The sequence below is a fragment of the Mus caroli genome, chromosome 9, assembly GCF_900094665.2.
Source record: "Mus caroli chromosome 9, CAROLI_EIJ_v1.1, whole genome shotgun sequence".
NCBI lineage: Eukaryota > Metazoa > Chordata > Mammalia > Rodentia > Muridae > Mus > Mus caroli.
The window spans coordinates 9982241-9999394 of record NC_034578.1 but is presented as its reverse complement, the minus strand read 5'-3'; the positions used below and the strand labels follow the sequence as shown (position 1 = coordinate 9999394).

The 17154-nt window shown below is 40.6% G+C and overlaps 1 protein-coding gene across 5 annotated transcripts in view; it reads right to left on the bottom strand.

Annotated features, from left to right (window-relative positions):
- The window catches only part of Mtmr2 (myotubularin related protein 2), a 57807-nt gene extending 41859 nt beyond the window's left edge, over window positions 1–15948 (bottom strand). For 2 of the 5 annotated variants that reach the window (XM_029481117.1, XM_021173113.2), the window contains exons 1-2: window positions 14948–15036; window positions 7828–7898 (exon numbers count right to left, since the gene is read on the bottom strand). Coding sequence is in view for 1 of the 5 variants with exons in the window: in XM_021173112.1 (XP_021028771.1) it covers window positions 14948–15027 (80 nt within the window). In the remaining 4 variants the exon portion in view is untranslated. Of the gene's footprint in view, window positions 1–2212; window positions 2531–7827; window positions 7899–14947 lie in introns of those variants that run through there. The other 3 variants (XM_021173112.1, XM_029481118.1, XM_029481116.1) reach the window with 3 other exon arrangements.
- Window positions 15949–17154: the final 1206 nt, after the last annotated feature.

Genomic DNA, 17154 nt, shown 5'->3' with positions numbered 1-17154 from the left:
GGAACCCTAGTTTACAACAACAGAGGTAAATAAAAGGTGCAAAGTTAAATTAGGTGAAATGCTTAATAATTTGCCCTTTAGCCTTAATAGAGTTAAGGCTAGAAAGATGGCTCAGCCACTAAAGCCTAGGCTCACAACCAAAACATCAATAAGCAGAGTTAGCAGGAGGTGAATAGGCAGGCCTGTCATCCTAGAACTTGGGAAGCAAAGGCAGCAAGTTGTAGCCCACCTATAGGTAAATGATGATATCCTGTCTCAAAATGAATTTGAAAATTAAGAGAGAAAACAGATTAGCATGGTCAGAGAGTGCTGCCAAAGGAAGACTCTGTGCTGGGAGCACAGGCTTACAGGACGGATGAGAGTCAGGAACCAGTTATAAATACTGAAATCATTTCGCTAAACTAGGTCTCATGGTTTCCATAATTCTTCTGCTCCTGAGAGTGAAAACAGTCCCCACCTCTCCCCTCTCCCGGTGCATGCACATCTATACAAATTTAAACACTGGGAAAATGTGAGCCTTGTCCCTCGAACCGCTGTTTAGTTATACTGTATCCTGTCCATACAAATGCTCTCTCTGACCTGTAGCACCATATGCTTTTCATTCCCAATTGCTGTGGGCCTTTTTGTCCAAGCCAGTGAGTAAAGGCAAGAACTAAAATTAAATTAAAATCACAATATTCTTCTATTACTCGACAGCTTTCAATGGAAACACACACACATAAACACACACACATAAATGTACACACATACACACAAATACATACATAGAAACACAACACAAAACATACATCCATGAACACACAATTATTAAACACATGCTGACAAAGCTCAAAGCCATAACTAGCAGCTTCCAACGCACTGAATAGCATGCAGGTATTAGTGAGATTCAAACAACATAAATCAAGTGTGTTCTGCAACAGAACACACTCACAATACTCCATGCCCCAGAGCATTCATGTCTCTCTTCAAAGAGTCAAGCATTGTATGCCAAGGCAGGAGGCATAAACAGAACCAATCTTAGAAATTAATGAAGCATTACAGCAAAGCTGGTCAGAATATAGCCAGCACTCTGGATAACTGTCCGGGACATCAATTACACTTTCCATTATTCATGCAGACAATTTTTCCTATGAGAAATACCCTCATAACAGCACTACAATTATACTCTAATGCATTAAATTCTGACTATCGCCCCTTAAGAAGTCCACTAACACCTCACAGCCAGCTGGATGTAACTTAATGGCTGTGTGCTGGCCTAGTAGAAGTCAAGACCCCTGTGTTCAATGATCATCACAAATGCATTTGTCTAAACTTTCAGCATCATTTTTAAAAGTGGGATAAACCCGGTATTATTTAAATGCTAATTTCTGGTCTCAGAAAAGAATGCATCCCTGTGTCCACACATACCTCTGAAAGAACACAACTTAAATCTACACTGAAGGCAGGCAGGGGCAGAACTCTCCATCCCCAGTCATCCCCCACTCTGTCGGTGGCACTGCTCCATCCACCACAAGAACCACACAGAAACCATCATCTGACTCTTAAGTCATGCCCACACATCTGCTCATCTCTGGTGTTGGGCCACAATGTCCTTTTTTTCCTTTGTTGCCCTATTCAAAACTCTACTACTGCAAAGTGCAGTACTGATGTGAACCCTTATACAAGCCAGGTATCCTCAGACAGACAGGAGCTACTCTGCCTTCTCCAAACACTGTCAAAGGTAAGATAAAGAACCTTCTACTTTCCTGGAGTTTCTTTTACTTGGGAACCTGACCCCAAGGTACATGTATTGCAGAGAAATGTTTAGGATACAAACTTACAAATTAAGAAAATCCCTCCTAAACAAATGAATGTCGGTACCTATTTTGAGGATTCACACCTGGGACTACCAAGTCTACCACCACCTGTACTTTCTAAGGAAAATAACAGGAAAGTATTATTGTTTCTGAAACACTGTTTTGCAGGACTGTTAATAAAACCATCACTACTTCCTTGTCACATTGTCACTTGGCAGCAATCAACAGTAATAACCAGAATATAATAAACTCCAAGCACTAACAGATCCCAATACCCACGCTGCTGATTCCTCCTAAACCACTATCCAAAAGCCAATAAAACACTCCTTGTACAAGTGAAAATCAGACACAAACACAACCAACACCACAAACGCTTAACTCAAAAGAGCCCAGAAAGTTAGACATGTGTCACCTACTTTTCACACTCCTAATAAACAAGTCTCAAGAGGGTGCAGGACCAGCCATCTTCCTTCTATCCCAGGCTCAGCTGAACACAGTTGTTACAGTAAGATCTAAACCACCTGCTTTGCATAAGCAGCTTTCGTCACTGTCAACTCCACTTCTGTTGAATATCCCATGAAACGAAGAGGTACTTTCAGAGGGTTTTCTGGTTATTAATGTCATCTGACCATGAATATTAAAGAATGCCTTCTGAATTCTGATTGGAGGAAAGCTTTTCTAGGAATGCAAATTTTGCTCTCAACACTCACACAATGGACTGCAGTGTTCTTCCTAAGCACTGTATGTGCTTGTGCTTGTTAAGTCATTCTGTTGAAAAATTTACTTAAAAAAATAATAAAAGGCCTGCAGTGTGTTTCATAAAACAAAAGCCTTACTGTCAGAATATCTGTCTCCATCTCCAAAAGAGAAAACAACTTCACCAGAGCACAGTAAGTGCACGTTTAATCGCTTTTTTAAAAGGCTGTGCCAGCTCTGGTGTTTAATCTTAACCAATCTAAAGGATAAGAGAGGTGTCGGAAACGATGTTTTATCAAGGGAACTGACAGAGATGAGAGTCTTCACTCCAAGAACAAGACGGATCTGAGCTCTGCTAGTCTTGGCACTGTAAGAACAGGTCATCCAGGACACAAAGTCAAATTCTAAGTATCATTTTATTTCCAGATCAATTCAGTGCATGTGATCTGTTAATTCCAACATAAACCTGAACCAATTTATACTGATACCAGCTTACAAGACTTTCCCCCACAGAATGGTTTTGGAAAGATCATATTTAGAAGTTTAATAAATTGGTAAACACCAATCACTGTAATCAAATGAATGTCAACATGAGGTGGGATGAGGCCAGGCACAGGGGCTCCAAAGCTCCAACATGAACCCAGCAGCCACAGCTATCCTAAAATAACTCCTCTAAATCGATTTTATTCACCAATCTGTATTCAGCAAGCAGCTTAAATTAGTACTTAAGTAGACTCATAAATGTGGCCTACAAGGAAAACTTCCTTATGTATCAGTTAACTGAGAAAAATATTCTGAAGTGAAATTTGTCAGATTATATCTCGGGTTACTAGCAGGGTAGTCAGCTTAGTCAGTAAGACTCTGACCTGGGCACCCATCTGTTTCAGCAAGCACCAAAAACACATGAGCACCAAGACTCTTTTGGGGGGGGGGGAGTGTTTTTCTTGCATGATTATATGTGCACCACATGCATGCCTAATGCCTGCAGAGGTCAAAGAGGGTGTTGGACATCCTGAAACTGGAGTTATGGATGCTTGTGGACTGCTATGTAGGAGCTGAGAACTGAGTCTCCTGCAAGAATAACAAGTGCTCTTGACCTCTGAGTCATCTCTTCACTCTCTTTACATCTTAATTAATGATTAGGATGTAGCCATCTGTTGGAGACTAGTTGTAATGCTTTGATTCAATCGAGAATCTGCATGTCCAAACACTGAAGGTCCTTGTCAGTAGCAGGAAATATTTAAAAAGGCACCATCCCACGTTAACGCTGCCTACTCTTTGGCTCTGGCGGTCTTACCACCTCCCTGACTAGCCCCTTGCAGTGACCTCCCATCCAGAGATCCTCTTGCTGTGGATTCTGCTCACATTCCCAGCTATCTGTCCCCTGTGGTTAGCTGTCACAAATCCCCACAACCAGGGAAAACTCAACTCTAAAGGCTTGTAATTCATCAGTCAGATTTATATCAGTAAATTCTCTCTCCATAAAACATTCACACAATGAACTCAGAGCCAATTGATACTGATATACGCTGCCCACCTAGATGGGACAAACTGTCCTGTCCTTATAAGATGTTCCTAGCTACCTGCGGCTATTTAAAGCCACACAGAATCTGGATGTCTTTCTCTTCCTCCATCTTCCTTCCTTCTCTCTCTCCCATCTCTCCCATCTCTCTCCTCTCTAAAACTCCCAGCCCACCTTCTTTACCCACTTCCCACTGCCTGGCCCCTTGAAATCTTTATTCATGAGGGGAAGGTTCTGCCACATCTCAACTTTTCTGTCCAATAACAAACATCAAACCAAAACAAACAAAAACAAACAAACAAAAAACCCTTTTCTCTCAAATATAAACTAAGTATAACTGTTACCATTCTGTAATTTATAAAGTACAAAATACACCTAACACCCAGTCCATCATTTTTGTCAATTAAATACAACACTCTGTTATCTATACTAACTTTAAAAAGACTGATAAATCTCATGTTGTGTCCTAGTTAGTTTGTATACTATCTGAAAACTATCTTCTCAAATATATTCTCTCAATGCTAAATAACCTGGGTTGGCTATGAGACTATAACTAGTCTTTCAACCCCGTCAGAAATCCGAGAACAACCAATATTATCTGAAAATATAGGAAGCCTAATACAGTTTCCAGAACTGAGACAAATTATAGAGACAGCTGTCTATCTATAGAGCCCCTGTACATCAGGAATTTGGAGTATTAGTTTTCTGCCTATTGGACCAGGATCATCTGACAGACCTTGTAAACAGGCATTATTAAGGACTAGCCTATTCTGTCTCAGCAGAACTAAGCTGTCCTAACCTGTAACTTGTGCTCTGAAGGATGGTACAGGTCTGCAGGAGAGAGAGGCAATTTCTGCCCAACGGCTACCTAGCTGCAATGTACAGCCTCACCTGGAGGTAGAGATGCTCAGCTGCTTCGCTGCTAGTCATTTCCTTCCATAACTATGTGCTGAAGGAAGTCTTCCAATACAGTATCCTTGAGTAGTTCACATACTAAAGGTGATAATCTGGATTGATCACTAAGGCTCTGCTCTAGTTTGTTTTCCTGTTGCTATGATAAAATACTTGGCTAGAGCAACTTAAGGAAGTAGTTTATTTCAACTTACAATTCAAGGGTGAAGTCCATCATGGTGGGAAAGTCACAGCAGCAGGAGTATGAGACAGTTGGCTACTCACATCCACAGTCGAGAAGCAGAGACGAATGCACTAGTGCTCAGCTCGCTTCCTCTGTTCTATGTAGTCAATATTCCCTTGCCCAGAGAATGATCCCAACCACTATTAAGAGAGGTTTTCTTCCCACATGGAATAATATAATCAAGATAATTCCCCACAGGCATATCCAGAGGCCCATATCCCAGGTGATTCTATATCCTCAAGTACATGGCACTAACCATCACAGACTCTGACACAATTTAAGAGACATTTAGGCTACTTCTGTAACAGTAACATATGCTTAACAACGGAATAAAATCTGAGCACAAGAAATAACAAAAGTCAGGTGATCAAAATTTATATTCTTCATTCTGATTTTAAGCTACACTTAACGGTAAGCATATACAGTTAACTAGTAAGGGAACCTTGTAGGTAACAATTACATTACACTTGTGACGTTCTAGTTCTAAAACATTCCACATCATCATACAAATACAGTGTTATTCTGACCTAGCTTTCAGCATGTATGAAACTTCTTAAGTAAATTCCTTTGGTGAGGAATTAACACCACATAATAAAGTTCCCTTTTTCTTTCTTTTCCCTGTTATAATGCTGGAAGTTGAATACCAAACACGGGCTCTACAACTGAGCTACATTCTCAGATTAAGTCTCGTTTTGGAGACAATCTATTTGCAACTTTGACCATGCGGTTACAAAACCAATGACAATGGAGCTGGTATCTGTAAAGCCACGGATAATAATTGTGCACAGATGAATGACTACTTACAAGCAGCACTTTGTGCATTGCGATCCCATTTGGTCTCCCACATCATAAAGCAAATAACACGTGAGAAGCATCCTTTAACTAAGACATACCTGAAAACACTCAGAAATTGGGTTGTAACGGTTTATAACCCACTTTCTAATAATTCCAATCTTATTATCTTATGATAATAAGATATTTTCTAAAAAGTGGGCTAACTTCATTTACTAATACAAGATATAATTCAGGAACTATGAGACAATATAAAATATGTGCAGTAACATGGTTAATTCAAAACATATGGTTTAAAACATAAGATTTTTTTTAATGAATACTAATGTATTACAAATACAAGTTAATTTCAATGGCAAGGCCTATGTTTTGGTGTGTGAAGCATCAGGTTCCATACATAGTAAACACAATCACAACTAACACTATGCTTCACAGAGGTGGACAGAGCTGCTCCTGACACAGCACCTCCCACTCAGACACTAAAAGCACAACTTCAGAATCATAGAAAACTCAATCCACACAGGAATAGGGATGTCCTAGATTAAAAAAAAAAAAAAAGGCTTTCCCTTACACAATGATTTCAAATCAGTATCAGCCATACTTCAGGCTAAAGATGGGAAACGGCATACCACCTTCAGGTAAATGATACATCTGTGGCTTGTAGGTTTTTCCAGGTACAATGGTGGAATGGTTATGATATTAAAATGTGGGACAGAGTAGGGGCTTATAAACATGAAGCACAGTGAGGCTGTCTAGCAAACAAAAATCGCAGCATGACCTGTGAAATCTCCAGCTCAGGATTGGTACTTAGTACAAAAACACTAACCTTTCCCAGCCTCCCAAGTTCAACTGTATTTACAGAGAAACAACTGAACTTCTCAAAGTCTCTTCCCTTATCCACAAAATCTTGGAGTTTGACGAAGACTCCAAAAAGCATCTGAACCAATGATGGATTTCAAACTTCCCAGTACAAATTCTCGGACCTGTTCCTGATGATTCAGAATAAGCTGGAAACTACAAACTAACTGTTCACTTAGCAGCACCTGTGACTAGACATGCAGGTCTCCAGAGTGTCTGAAAAGCACTGAGTGATCCTGATGTGCCTAACAGGAATATAGCAGCCACAGCACCAAGCTCTCAAGAATCAGGAACTTATTGACAGAGATTTGCCTAGCAATTTAAAAAGCCCTGAGTTTGATCTGCAGAATCATAAATCTAGTGCAGTGAGGCACTTCTGTAATCCTGGCATGAGGGAGGTAGAACAGAGGATCAGAAGTTCATGATCACACTCAGCTACAGAGTATGAGGCCAGGGTGGACTGTATTAGTCACCGTCTCAGGAAAAACTAATTAATGAATGAATTAATTAAGATGCTGATTCCAGTGCATAGAGTACAAGACATAGTGAATACTTGGCAACTTGGAAGGAAATAGAGAGGCAAAAGAAGCAGGTAGAAAAGGGAAGGAGAAGGCTTGCATCTCTCTGTCCTCTTTATGACTAAGAAATACAAAATGGTACAACAAAGCCACATACAGATCTGCTACCAGAAAACAGTCTCCCACACAAATAAAATTCGTACCCTATTCGTCATGTTCTCATACCAAACTTCCAAATCCTAAGGGAGAAAAGGGAGGAAGCACACAGAAGCACCCCATGCCTCAAAGTCAAACGGAAAATTACTGGGTGACTGAAACGTAATGACTGCTTCCCCAGGCAGAAGGAATCACAGCATGTTCTTGACTGGAACTTGGAATTAAGATTAAAGTCTGAAGCCACTGGTTACTTGTGCACAAATTTTATTTGGGATAATATCTGATCCCAAGGATGTTACTGGCAATGTTAATTTCTATCCATTTTTTTTTTTTTGCAGTTTCCCATTCACTTACATTATAATTTTTGAGATGTTTTATCTTCACTTCTGATGATCTTCAAATGTCAATGGTTCTTAACACATTAACTGTAAACAAACACAAAGGAACTTAGGGGGTTCGGATACTGAATGAATGATACCTGGAATTAAGAATTCTAAATGACTGTGCAAAGTCTGAGGGTCAGAGAAGGAGGGGAAAATCTTCACTTGCATGATTTGAGTGATCTTCAAAACATAAAACTGTTCTTGTAAATGAAAACTATACATCACCAGTCATCTTTCTTTCTGTATGAAAAAAAAAAAATTGCTCAGAGCTAAAGAAAATTCTCCACTCACTAATGTGCCTTTACACTTCTCTACAAGGCACATGTCAAGAACACCCCTCTGGAGCCAGCATCAATCTGGACAGGAACTGCTCTCTAACTGCAAAGCTGCCTGGAACCCAGGCACCTCGATCATTTCTGTGGCACACACAGACCCTGAAGTCAAAGAGACGTGGACTCCAACGTCAGTCCAGTCAAATCTTCAATCTTATCCATAAAAATGGAAAATTTAATACTGTCTAGCTTATACAGGCATATGTGAGAAAAGCACATAAGTAACTTAGTGTCACACTCAGCGCACAGTAAGCCCACAACAAACACTCAGGACTATCATTTACATTATACTGTATTTATTATCCTACTAACTTTGCTGTAACAACTATCACTTGGCAAGCAAAACTTACCCTGGGTGTTTCTATTTTTGTTGCTCCCTTTGCTAGAATAGAATAGTGCTTTTTAATATTAGGAAAAGGAGAGTGATTAATTTTACTTTTGACCTTTACAGTAAGACAGGCATCTTTGCTTAGTTCAAGGAAATTATGGCTCACTGTAACTGGCCTATCACAAGTCAATTTCTATCCTTTTTACAGAAGCACAAACTCGAAGGGAGACACCTAGCTTGAGCAAGCATTCATTTTCTGTCATGAGAAAAAGGAATCCTACAGAGAGGGAGACTGACAGATTTGTTATTTGTGCCTGTGGAATCCTACAGCCTGATGGAACAGTGGTCCTATCAATCCACAGAATACTTACCTACTCATTCTCAAATATTCAACTCCTTATGTTTGAAATCATACTCTTAAAATATTTAAGTTAGGAATGGGAAGATGGTTCAGTGGGTTAAGCATTTGCTTCAAGCTTGGGCAGGAGACTTCATAACCCCAGAACTCACACAAAGTCAGGGTCATCTGTAATTTCTGTCTTCCTAGAGCTAGATGGGTGGTGACAGGGGAGAGTCTAGGAAAGCTCAGGGTTTAGCCAAATCTGGCACATGCAGCAGCAAACAAAAGAGACCTTGCCTCAGACAAGGTAGAAGGCAATGACCAACACCCAAGGCTGTCCTGACTAAAACACACATATACACATTAGAGCATACATGTGTCTACATACACATCCACATACATTTACAACATACGTACACACATACCATACAGAAGACATTTTCCCCCAAGTTTAAGAAATAGTTAAGTTAGATAATACAAGGACTCATACAACATTGTTTCCTCTGGATTTTTAGTGTTTTAGGGCAGAATGAAAGACAAAGAACGTTGGCAGAAGTACTGATAAACTAACACAGCTTAAGATGGCCAGGTTTATTTCTCATCTAGAGATAAAAATATATGGGCAGATGGTTTGGAACTGGAGAGGAGGAAGCAGAAGCTGGCAAGACCACCACTCCCACTACCTTGCCCTAGGATCCCTTGAGGTCTCTGAAGTAAAGTGCAGCATAGCTGCCTATTCTTTGATTCCTGCTTGCCCAACTCTTCCTGGCCCAACAAGTACTAAGTACCAGTTTCATTTTAGTCTCTAAGATTATCACTATAAAAAAAAAAGCGCCAAAATAATACACAAAGCACAGAGTTTAACTTGGAGTTGAAACTTGCTGGCACGTTTCTTGGTTTGCTACAATATGCCAGTGCTCATTTTCTATTGTTACTACTGCAAAGCAACCAGAGGCATCTCCACCTTACATGAGCAACACAGGAACATGTTTCTTGCTTTTAAATGGTTAATTTGTGTCAGGAAGAATCCACTGCCTACATCCTATACTATCTATGTCTCTTTTTCTCCTATTCTTTAAGTCAAAACCTCCAAGCTTTGCCTTTGCACGAAGTCTCAGAGCCTACAGAGCTTGCTAGCCTAGGCTGCCTTACAGCTAGCCATGGCCATAGTTCTATGCAGGAGACAACTGCACAGCAGCTTTAACAACCTATCATCTCCAAAACATGACTTTTAAAGACCTGAAACTTCAATGTCAAGCTCTAACTGCAATTTTGTTCATGAGGTAACTTTGGAATCCAAACACATGAAGAATTTATATTCTTGGTACTCAGACACACTTACTACATCACGTCGGCACTACCTCTGTGGGCTTTTATATGAGAAAAGAAAAAAACTGTTGTTTCTAGTCCAGATGTTCTGTTATACTCTGTCTAATTTCAACTTTAGGTGGAACTCAATGTAGGACCACTACTTGCCTAGCACTCGGAAAGCCCTGGATTCTACCACGAGAATTGCAAAACCTAACTAAAATATCAATAAAAATAAAACACCTGGGACCTAGGCACCAATTCAGTACATAAAGGCACAAACATAGCTATGCACCTACACACACACACCCCTACACACACATATACACATGTACACTGGGGGAAGGGGGGGTTGGGAGGCACAGCTGCACATACACAAAACCTATCTTAAAAAAAATAAGAATTTCTCACAAACCAGTTTTTAGATGGGTGGTGTGGTAATATTAAAGCATATTTTAAAGTTCATTTTTTTATATTTAAAGCCCAGTACCTGTCATAACTGAATCTAGACTAAAAAGTATTCAAAGAGCTAAAGGTTATTCACAGTAGCAATAGTCTGTGAAAGAAAGTGGTTTCCACCCTGGGTGCTTAGCACTCACCAAGGACAACTTGCTCTTTCAGTGGTGCCCCATCACAGTGGGAAAAATGAAGCCCAGTTAGCTGTGTGGATAGGGGACTGAAACTATGGTTGTCTCCATCAGGAGGGCATCTTCCAATCTCTTATACTCTGAGTATCAGGAACCTTCTGACATCATCACCTTATTTATTTATTTTATGCCTATGAGTACACTGTAATTATCTTTAGACACATTGGAAGAGGGCATCTGATCCCATCACAGATGATTGTGAGCCACCATGTGGTTGCTGGTAACTGAACTCAGGACCTCTGGAAGAACAGCCAGTGCTTTTTTTTTTTTTTTTTTTTTTTTTTTTTTTTTTAAGATTTATTTATTATATGTAAGTACACTGTAGCTGTCTTCAGACACTCCAGAAGAGGGCGCCAGATCTTGTTACGGATGGTTGTTAGCCACCATGTGGTTGCTGGGATTTGAACTCTGGACCTTTGGAAGAGCAGTCGGGTGCTCTTACCCACTGAGCCATCTCACCAGCCCCAACATTCATCACTTTTTAGAGCTCCATTTTTAACCTGCTTCCTGTGGAATCAGTCTTATAAAATCATTCCAGGTCCTTAATTAGCATTCAGTCATTTATTTCACCTAATTACAAGGCATAACGATAGCAAGTACTTTACATATTCAAAGCCATTTTCCCTTTAAAATGGAGAACATTCCACACTAGAATCTGGAGAATTTCCACTATTCAAAACCCTAAATCACATGCAATCTTAGGCCCTGGTTGTTTTTAATACAATAGCATTAATTTGGCAGCTTTCCAAAATAAACTTCCTGCCTTCTGGACATCAGCGCCCGGCCTGGTCATTTCCTTCCCTTGGGTACAATTCAGGTTACTTTCGTTTGGTTTATTTACGCTCTCATATAATTTTTCCATTATTATGCTTTTTATAAGTATATCTTACTGTGATATATCTTATTAGGAAAAGTCTTAGAGTCTATACTTTTGAGTATGTTACCCATAGCTGCAAATGATAAATACTTAGAAAATTTCCTTTAAAGCTAAGATTTAAGAAAGAAAAAGTACACTAAGCCCAAACTCAGCTTTAATCTCAGCATTAACTTTCATACATGAACACAATCATGATAGTAAGGCTGCTGCTGCTGGTGGTGGCTTAATTCCAGCTACCACTTTTAATTCCAGCTCCTGCGAGGCAGAGGCAGGTGGATCTTTTGATCCTAGGCCAGCCTGATCTACAGAGCAAGTTCCAGGACAGCCAGGGGTACACAGGAAAACCCTGTTTCAAAAACAAAAACAAAAAAGTCTTGATAAACGTCCTGGTGAGTGGTGAGTTCATAATAATATTGGGTCTTAAATAAAGAGAATGTTAAAGTTCTTTTAGGGTCTAGAAATAGTGAAATTCAAAATAATTTTTAGATTACCAATACAATCAGTGCAAGACTCCATGCCAATAAGAACAATGTCAAGAGAGACAATCAGCCATACAGTCACCTCATCCTGAATCTGTAACTGAATCTATAACTGAGGCCGGCTGCCTCAGAAACACACCACGAGTCACAATGGGAATACCTAAGAATGTGGTACTATATAACTATCACTACTTGAAGAAACACAGAAACATATTTCCGACCAACATATCACTTTAAAGTGACTTTGAAGCTAAAACTACAGATGAGATTTTGTAACAAAATATGCTTCAGGCATCTGGAAACTCTTTACTTCTAAAAACTCACAGAAACAGTAACCCAGGATTCATCATTTTCAAATGATGTTAACTTACAATGTAAACGTGTAATAAGTTGAGGGGTATACCCGGAAGGATGGCGTCCACCTATCATTATGGCACCCAGGAGACTGAGGCATAAGAAAGCAGTTCTGAATGGTCTTCAGTATATGTGTATCCTCTTGCTTTGTTGGTGAAAGTTAGGCATAAATATGGGACATGGACCAAACAATCTAATAAATTTATCAACTAGAAAGCAACTTATAAATATCAAAATAACCAAAGACAAATAAAATATTACCCAAAATAGTTACAGCTTGAGGATATATGATGAAGAAAGGACACATTAAAATGACTGACAGGGAAAATTAGAAAATAGGAGTCAAAGTAATCAAAAGGAAAAAAAAAAAAAAAAAAAAAAAAAAAAAAAAAAAAAAAAAAACGAGGCCCTAACAAGCTCAATAAAGACAGGGCTATGCCCAAAACAAGAAAGAAAACAAAATGCTATCAATAAAGAGCACACAGGGTGCCGGTGGGTTCACATCCAAGGAAGCTGAGGATGAGCTTGAGGTTGCTGGAAGCTTAATGGAAGCCTGGAAGATGAAAACTAGATGTAGGTAGTAATATCCCCACCACTGAAGGGCAGGTCTAGCTGAGCCCTCACAACTGGCCTACAGTCAGTACTTATTTATATTTACATTCCAGAGTCCAACTTAAACAAAGAATCAGAGAAAGACCAACAAAATACAATTATAGAAACAGCTAGATGACCAGGATGTTGCCTAGGAAAGGGGAGCCACATCTGTACAGAGTACCCAGGAACTGCCTAAACAGGGCAATGCCAAGCAAGATTCACCCATCAGTGTGCACTACAGTTGATTAGAAATTTCTGAACGTTGTATACAGAAAAAATAAATGGTCTTTTTAAGCCAAAAATCAGATCTATATTGACACAGAAGGCAAAGTTAAACCAACATCTCTGAAACGACTCACTCATGTAATCCATCAAAACCCACTTTTAGTAGAAGCTACAACTTCCCAAAGCCTTTCCTCCAACTCTAACACAGTACAGTATGTATAACCTTAAAAAGGACCCAAAATGAGTTATATGCTTGCTTTCATATTTATGTTATTCCCAGAAAATAACTATTCAAACACAGTATTTCAACTAAATTCATCTCATAATAGAAGCACTTGAGACCATTAGGGCTTTATCAACTTCAGTTATAAACTTCGAGTTTTTGCTAAGCTGAGATAATCTCCACTCTCCAACAAGTAGAAATAATTCTCATAGCTAAACTCAATAGTAATTTAAGTGAGAGCTGAAGAGATGGCTCAGCAGTTGAGAGCACTTGCTACTTTGGCAGAGGACCAGCAACCACAAGAGGGTTCAGTTCCCAGCAACCACAAGAGGGTCACACCGACCTGTCCTCCAGTTTAAGGGAATCTCACCTCCTGGACTCCTCCATGCCTGTGGTACACATGAACTCATGCAAGTACACACACACAAAGACACTTTTAAATAGTAATACATTTATCAATCTACTGGGTGAAAGAAATTGTGTGATATATTGAGAAATATTAAAGATGATTTTGTAGAATGTATGAAAGCAAATAAGATAATTTATTTGAGCATCTGTAAACAAACAAACAAACAACTTTGGAGTGACCGGGCAGAAAAAAGCTGAGCTATCATAATCAAACACCAGTACTTGCTTGTAGTACTTTGTAGACAAACAAAACAAAACTTGAAATAATTTTGATAAACACTTAACACAGTAAGTGGAAATATCAGTTTACCTTGCCTGTACATTCCATTCACCTGTGGCTGACTGCCTACATTAAGTTTAAAATTTAAACTGCCAAGTTTTATAATGAAGCTGTTACCTACAGTTAATTGAAGAGTGCTCCAAACAGACACCACATATAATGTACATTGTGTTGGTAATGTCACTGATGTTTAAGCTGAGAAGCTGACTCTGAAGGCTGTGTCCCCTTTCCATTTCAAATCTAACCGTGCTTGTCTCAGAGTGTCCTCTAAGGCCTCTTGTCTGGTAATGGGCTGGTCCCCAAACTGTGATTAGAGCACAAGAATGAAAATGTCACGCCCTTGACAACTGAACTCCTGATAAAGTAAAAAACGCTGCGTCCTTAAACACAACTGGAGCAAAATCCAGGACCGGAAAATGAGCAGGAATTAGAGGGGCAGTGGCCGTAAAGAAACTGTATTTTCACTTCTCGCACCAAAGGCCCAGAGGAGGAAGCACCGCTCTGCTGGGCTCTCCATACCCACGGGATGCCCGCGGCCTTTGCCCTCTTCGGGGTCCAGCCTCTCTAGGCCCAGGTCTCTCCTCCGCATGCCCCGGCCTCCCTCCCGCAGGAGCAGCCTCAGCCTCTCTTCCCGCACGCCCTGGCGTCTCCATCTACACTTGCTCCCGGCCTCCGTCCCCATACGCCCGGCCTCACCTGGACAGTGAGTCCTCGCTGGGCAGCCTTGCCGCCGGGAGCTGCGCGCCGAGACTCTCGCAGCTGGAGCTCTTCTCCATGGCGCGAGAACTGGAGGCCGCTGCGCCCTCCGCGGCTGCCGGCGCGAGATGCAGAGGGAGGAGCGCACGGGGCCGCAGCCGCGGTCAGCCCCGCGCCAGGCAGGCTCGGAGACCGGAAGCGGCCATGTTCCCCCAGCCTGCACTGCGCGCGGGGGCTGTCGGGAGTCGGACCCCGTGGCGCTACAAAGCGGAGCGATGCGCATGCGCCTGGCCGCCCAGTGAGAGTCAGCTAACAGGAAAATCTCCAGAAGGAAGAGGACGCTAGTATGTCAGAGAAAACACAAGATGTGATGGCTTGGGAGAGGTGGACTCGAGGAAAATGAGAGGAACGTGGGCGGCCTGTGGGATGAGAGGGTGAGGTATTTAAAGTATTTAAGGGTGAGGTTAGAAGTAGTGAAAATGTACATCATACGTGATGTGAGAACCCATTTTGTAACGGTAACAGTGAAGCTAAGCAGACTGATTCCACGGCCTCCAGTTACCTTGTATTTACATCTGCTTCCTTCTGTGTAAGTATATTAACCTCACAGAATAACTATTGATAAATGTAAAACGCCTAAAGCAATGCCTGCTTAAGCACTCAGACTGTAGTCAATGTATAAACAACCTAACAAATTTAATAAATGGTAACTGTTAATGAAAGAAAACTAAAGGATGACAGACCATTAACAAGTGGTTTGTAGGAGAAAGATAGTAACAGCTACCCCGAATGGGGAGGGGAAGGGAAATTTCCATCTCTGAACAGCGTTATACAAAGGAAAGTGAGAATGGAGTTGAATTTTCAGGCCTCCAGTGACAAAAGTATGGGTTAAAGTGGCTTGAAAGTGTGTCTGTAGCTGATAAGAACATTGTCGCCAACCTATAAGGCATAGTAAGTATTGAAATGAGAATGAGGGAATAGCTGCTAAAATCACAAAAAGAATTAGACAAAAACACTACTGAATGTCAAGGTGTAACATGGAGAACAGACTTACCTCCGGTGTGCTCCTTCATATTCCCTTACAAAGCAGGAAGGGAGTGTGGAGATGGAATGTGATAAAGGAACAGGAACTGAGGTAAAGAGGGAATGTTAATACCCGTGACTTTCTGTTACTCAAGACACAGGAAGGAAAGTACTGGAGGAATTTCTCAAATTGTGACTCTGCCTTAAACACCTCACACGTCTGGAAAGCAAAAACACAAAGATTATTTCTGTAAATAAAAGAATCTTTTAAAAAAAATTCCTGCTAGGATAAATATAATTGTGTTCTTACAAACTAGATTTAATTTAAAACTTGGTTTTAAAACACAATCAATTTATAGAGCCAAGGAAATAATTTGTGTACTAGCTTTCCCCTCCACCTAAAATTCCCACTACCTCCCAGTAACACTATCAAGTTGACAACCTAGCCTCTAGAGCACATAGCTTGTGGGAAATATTTCAGATTCCTTTACAGTATTCCCAATGAAAGATTTACTTTGGCTGATGGTTTCAAAGATTCCAGTCCATGGTTACTGGCTCCATTGTATCTTGAGCCTGTGATAAAACAGAACAGCAAAGCTGGGAACACGTGATAGAAAAATCTGTTCATCTCCAGGTGACCAGACAGGAGACAAGGAGAAAAGGAGAGAAAGAAAGAGGGACATGTATTAATTAGTCCCCTCCACCTAAAATTCCCACTACCTCCCAGTAACACTATCAAGTTGACAACCTAGCCTCTAGAGCACATAGCTTGTGGGAAATATTTCAGATCCAAAACCTTTACACTGTGTATGTACATTTGTAATGAGTTGGTCTGATGCTGCTTGTGTTCAAATACTAAGTTCTGTATCTCAAGATCTGGTTGCTCTAAGGCTAGCAGATCCTCATCTATAGCACCCTTTGTTGTATAAACCTTGACCCCCAAATTATCTGTAATTGGTTAATAAAGATGCCTACAGCCTGTAGTTGGGCAGAAGAGAGGTAGGTGGGGCTTTGGTTCCTGGGCTTGGGGTCTGTCTGAGGCAGGAACCACGAAGAAAGGAAGAGGGAGGAGGAGGTTGAAATCTTCATGGGATCCTAATGCATGACCTTGAGGGTCAGCCGATTAAAATAGGAGCAGCTCAGGCGGAACATGGGAAGATTCTCAGGGTTATTGAGAGGGAAGT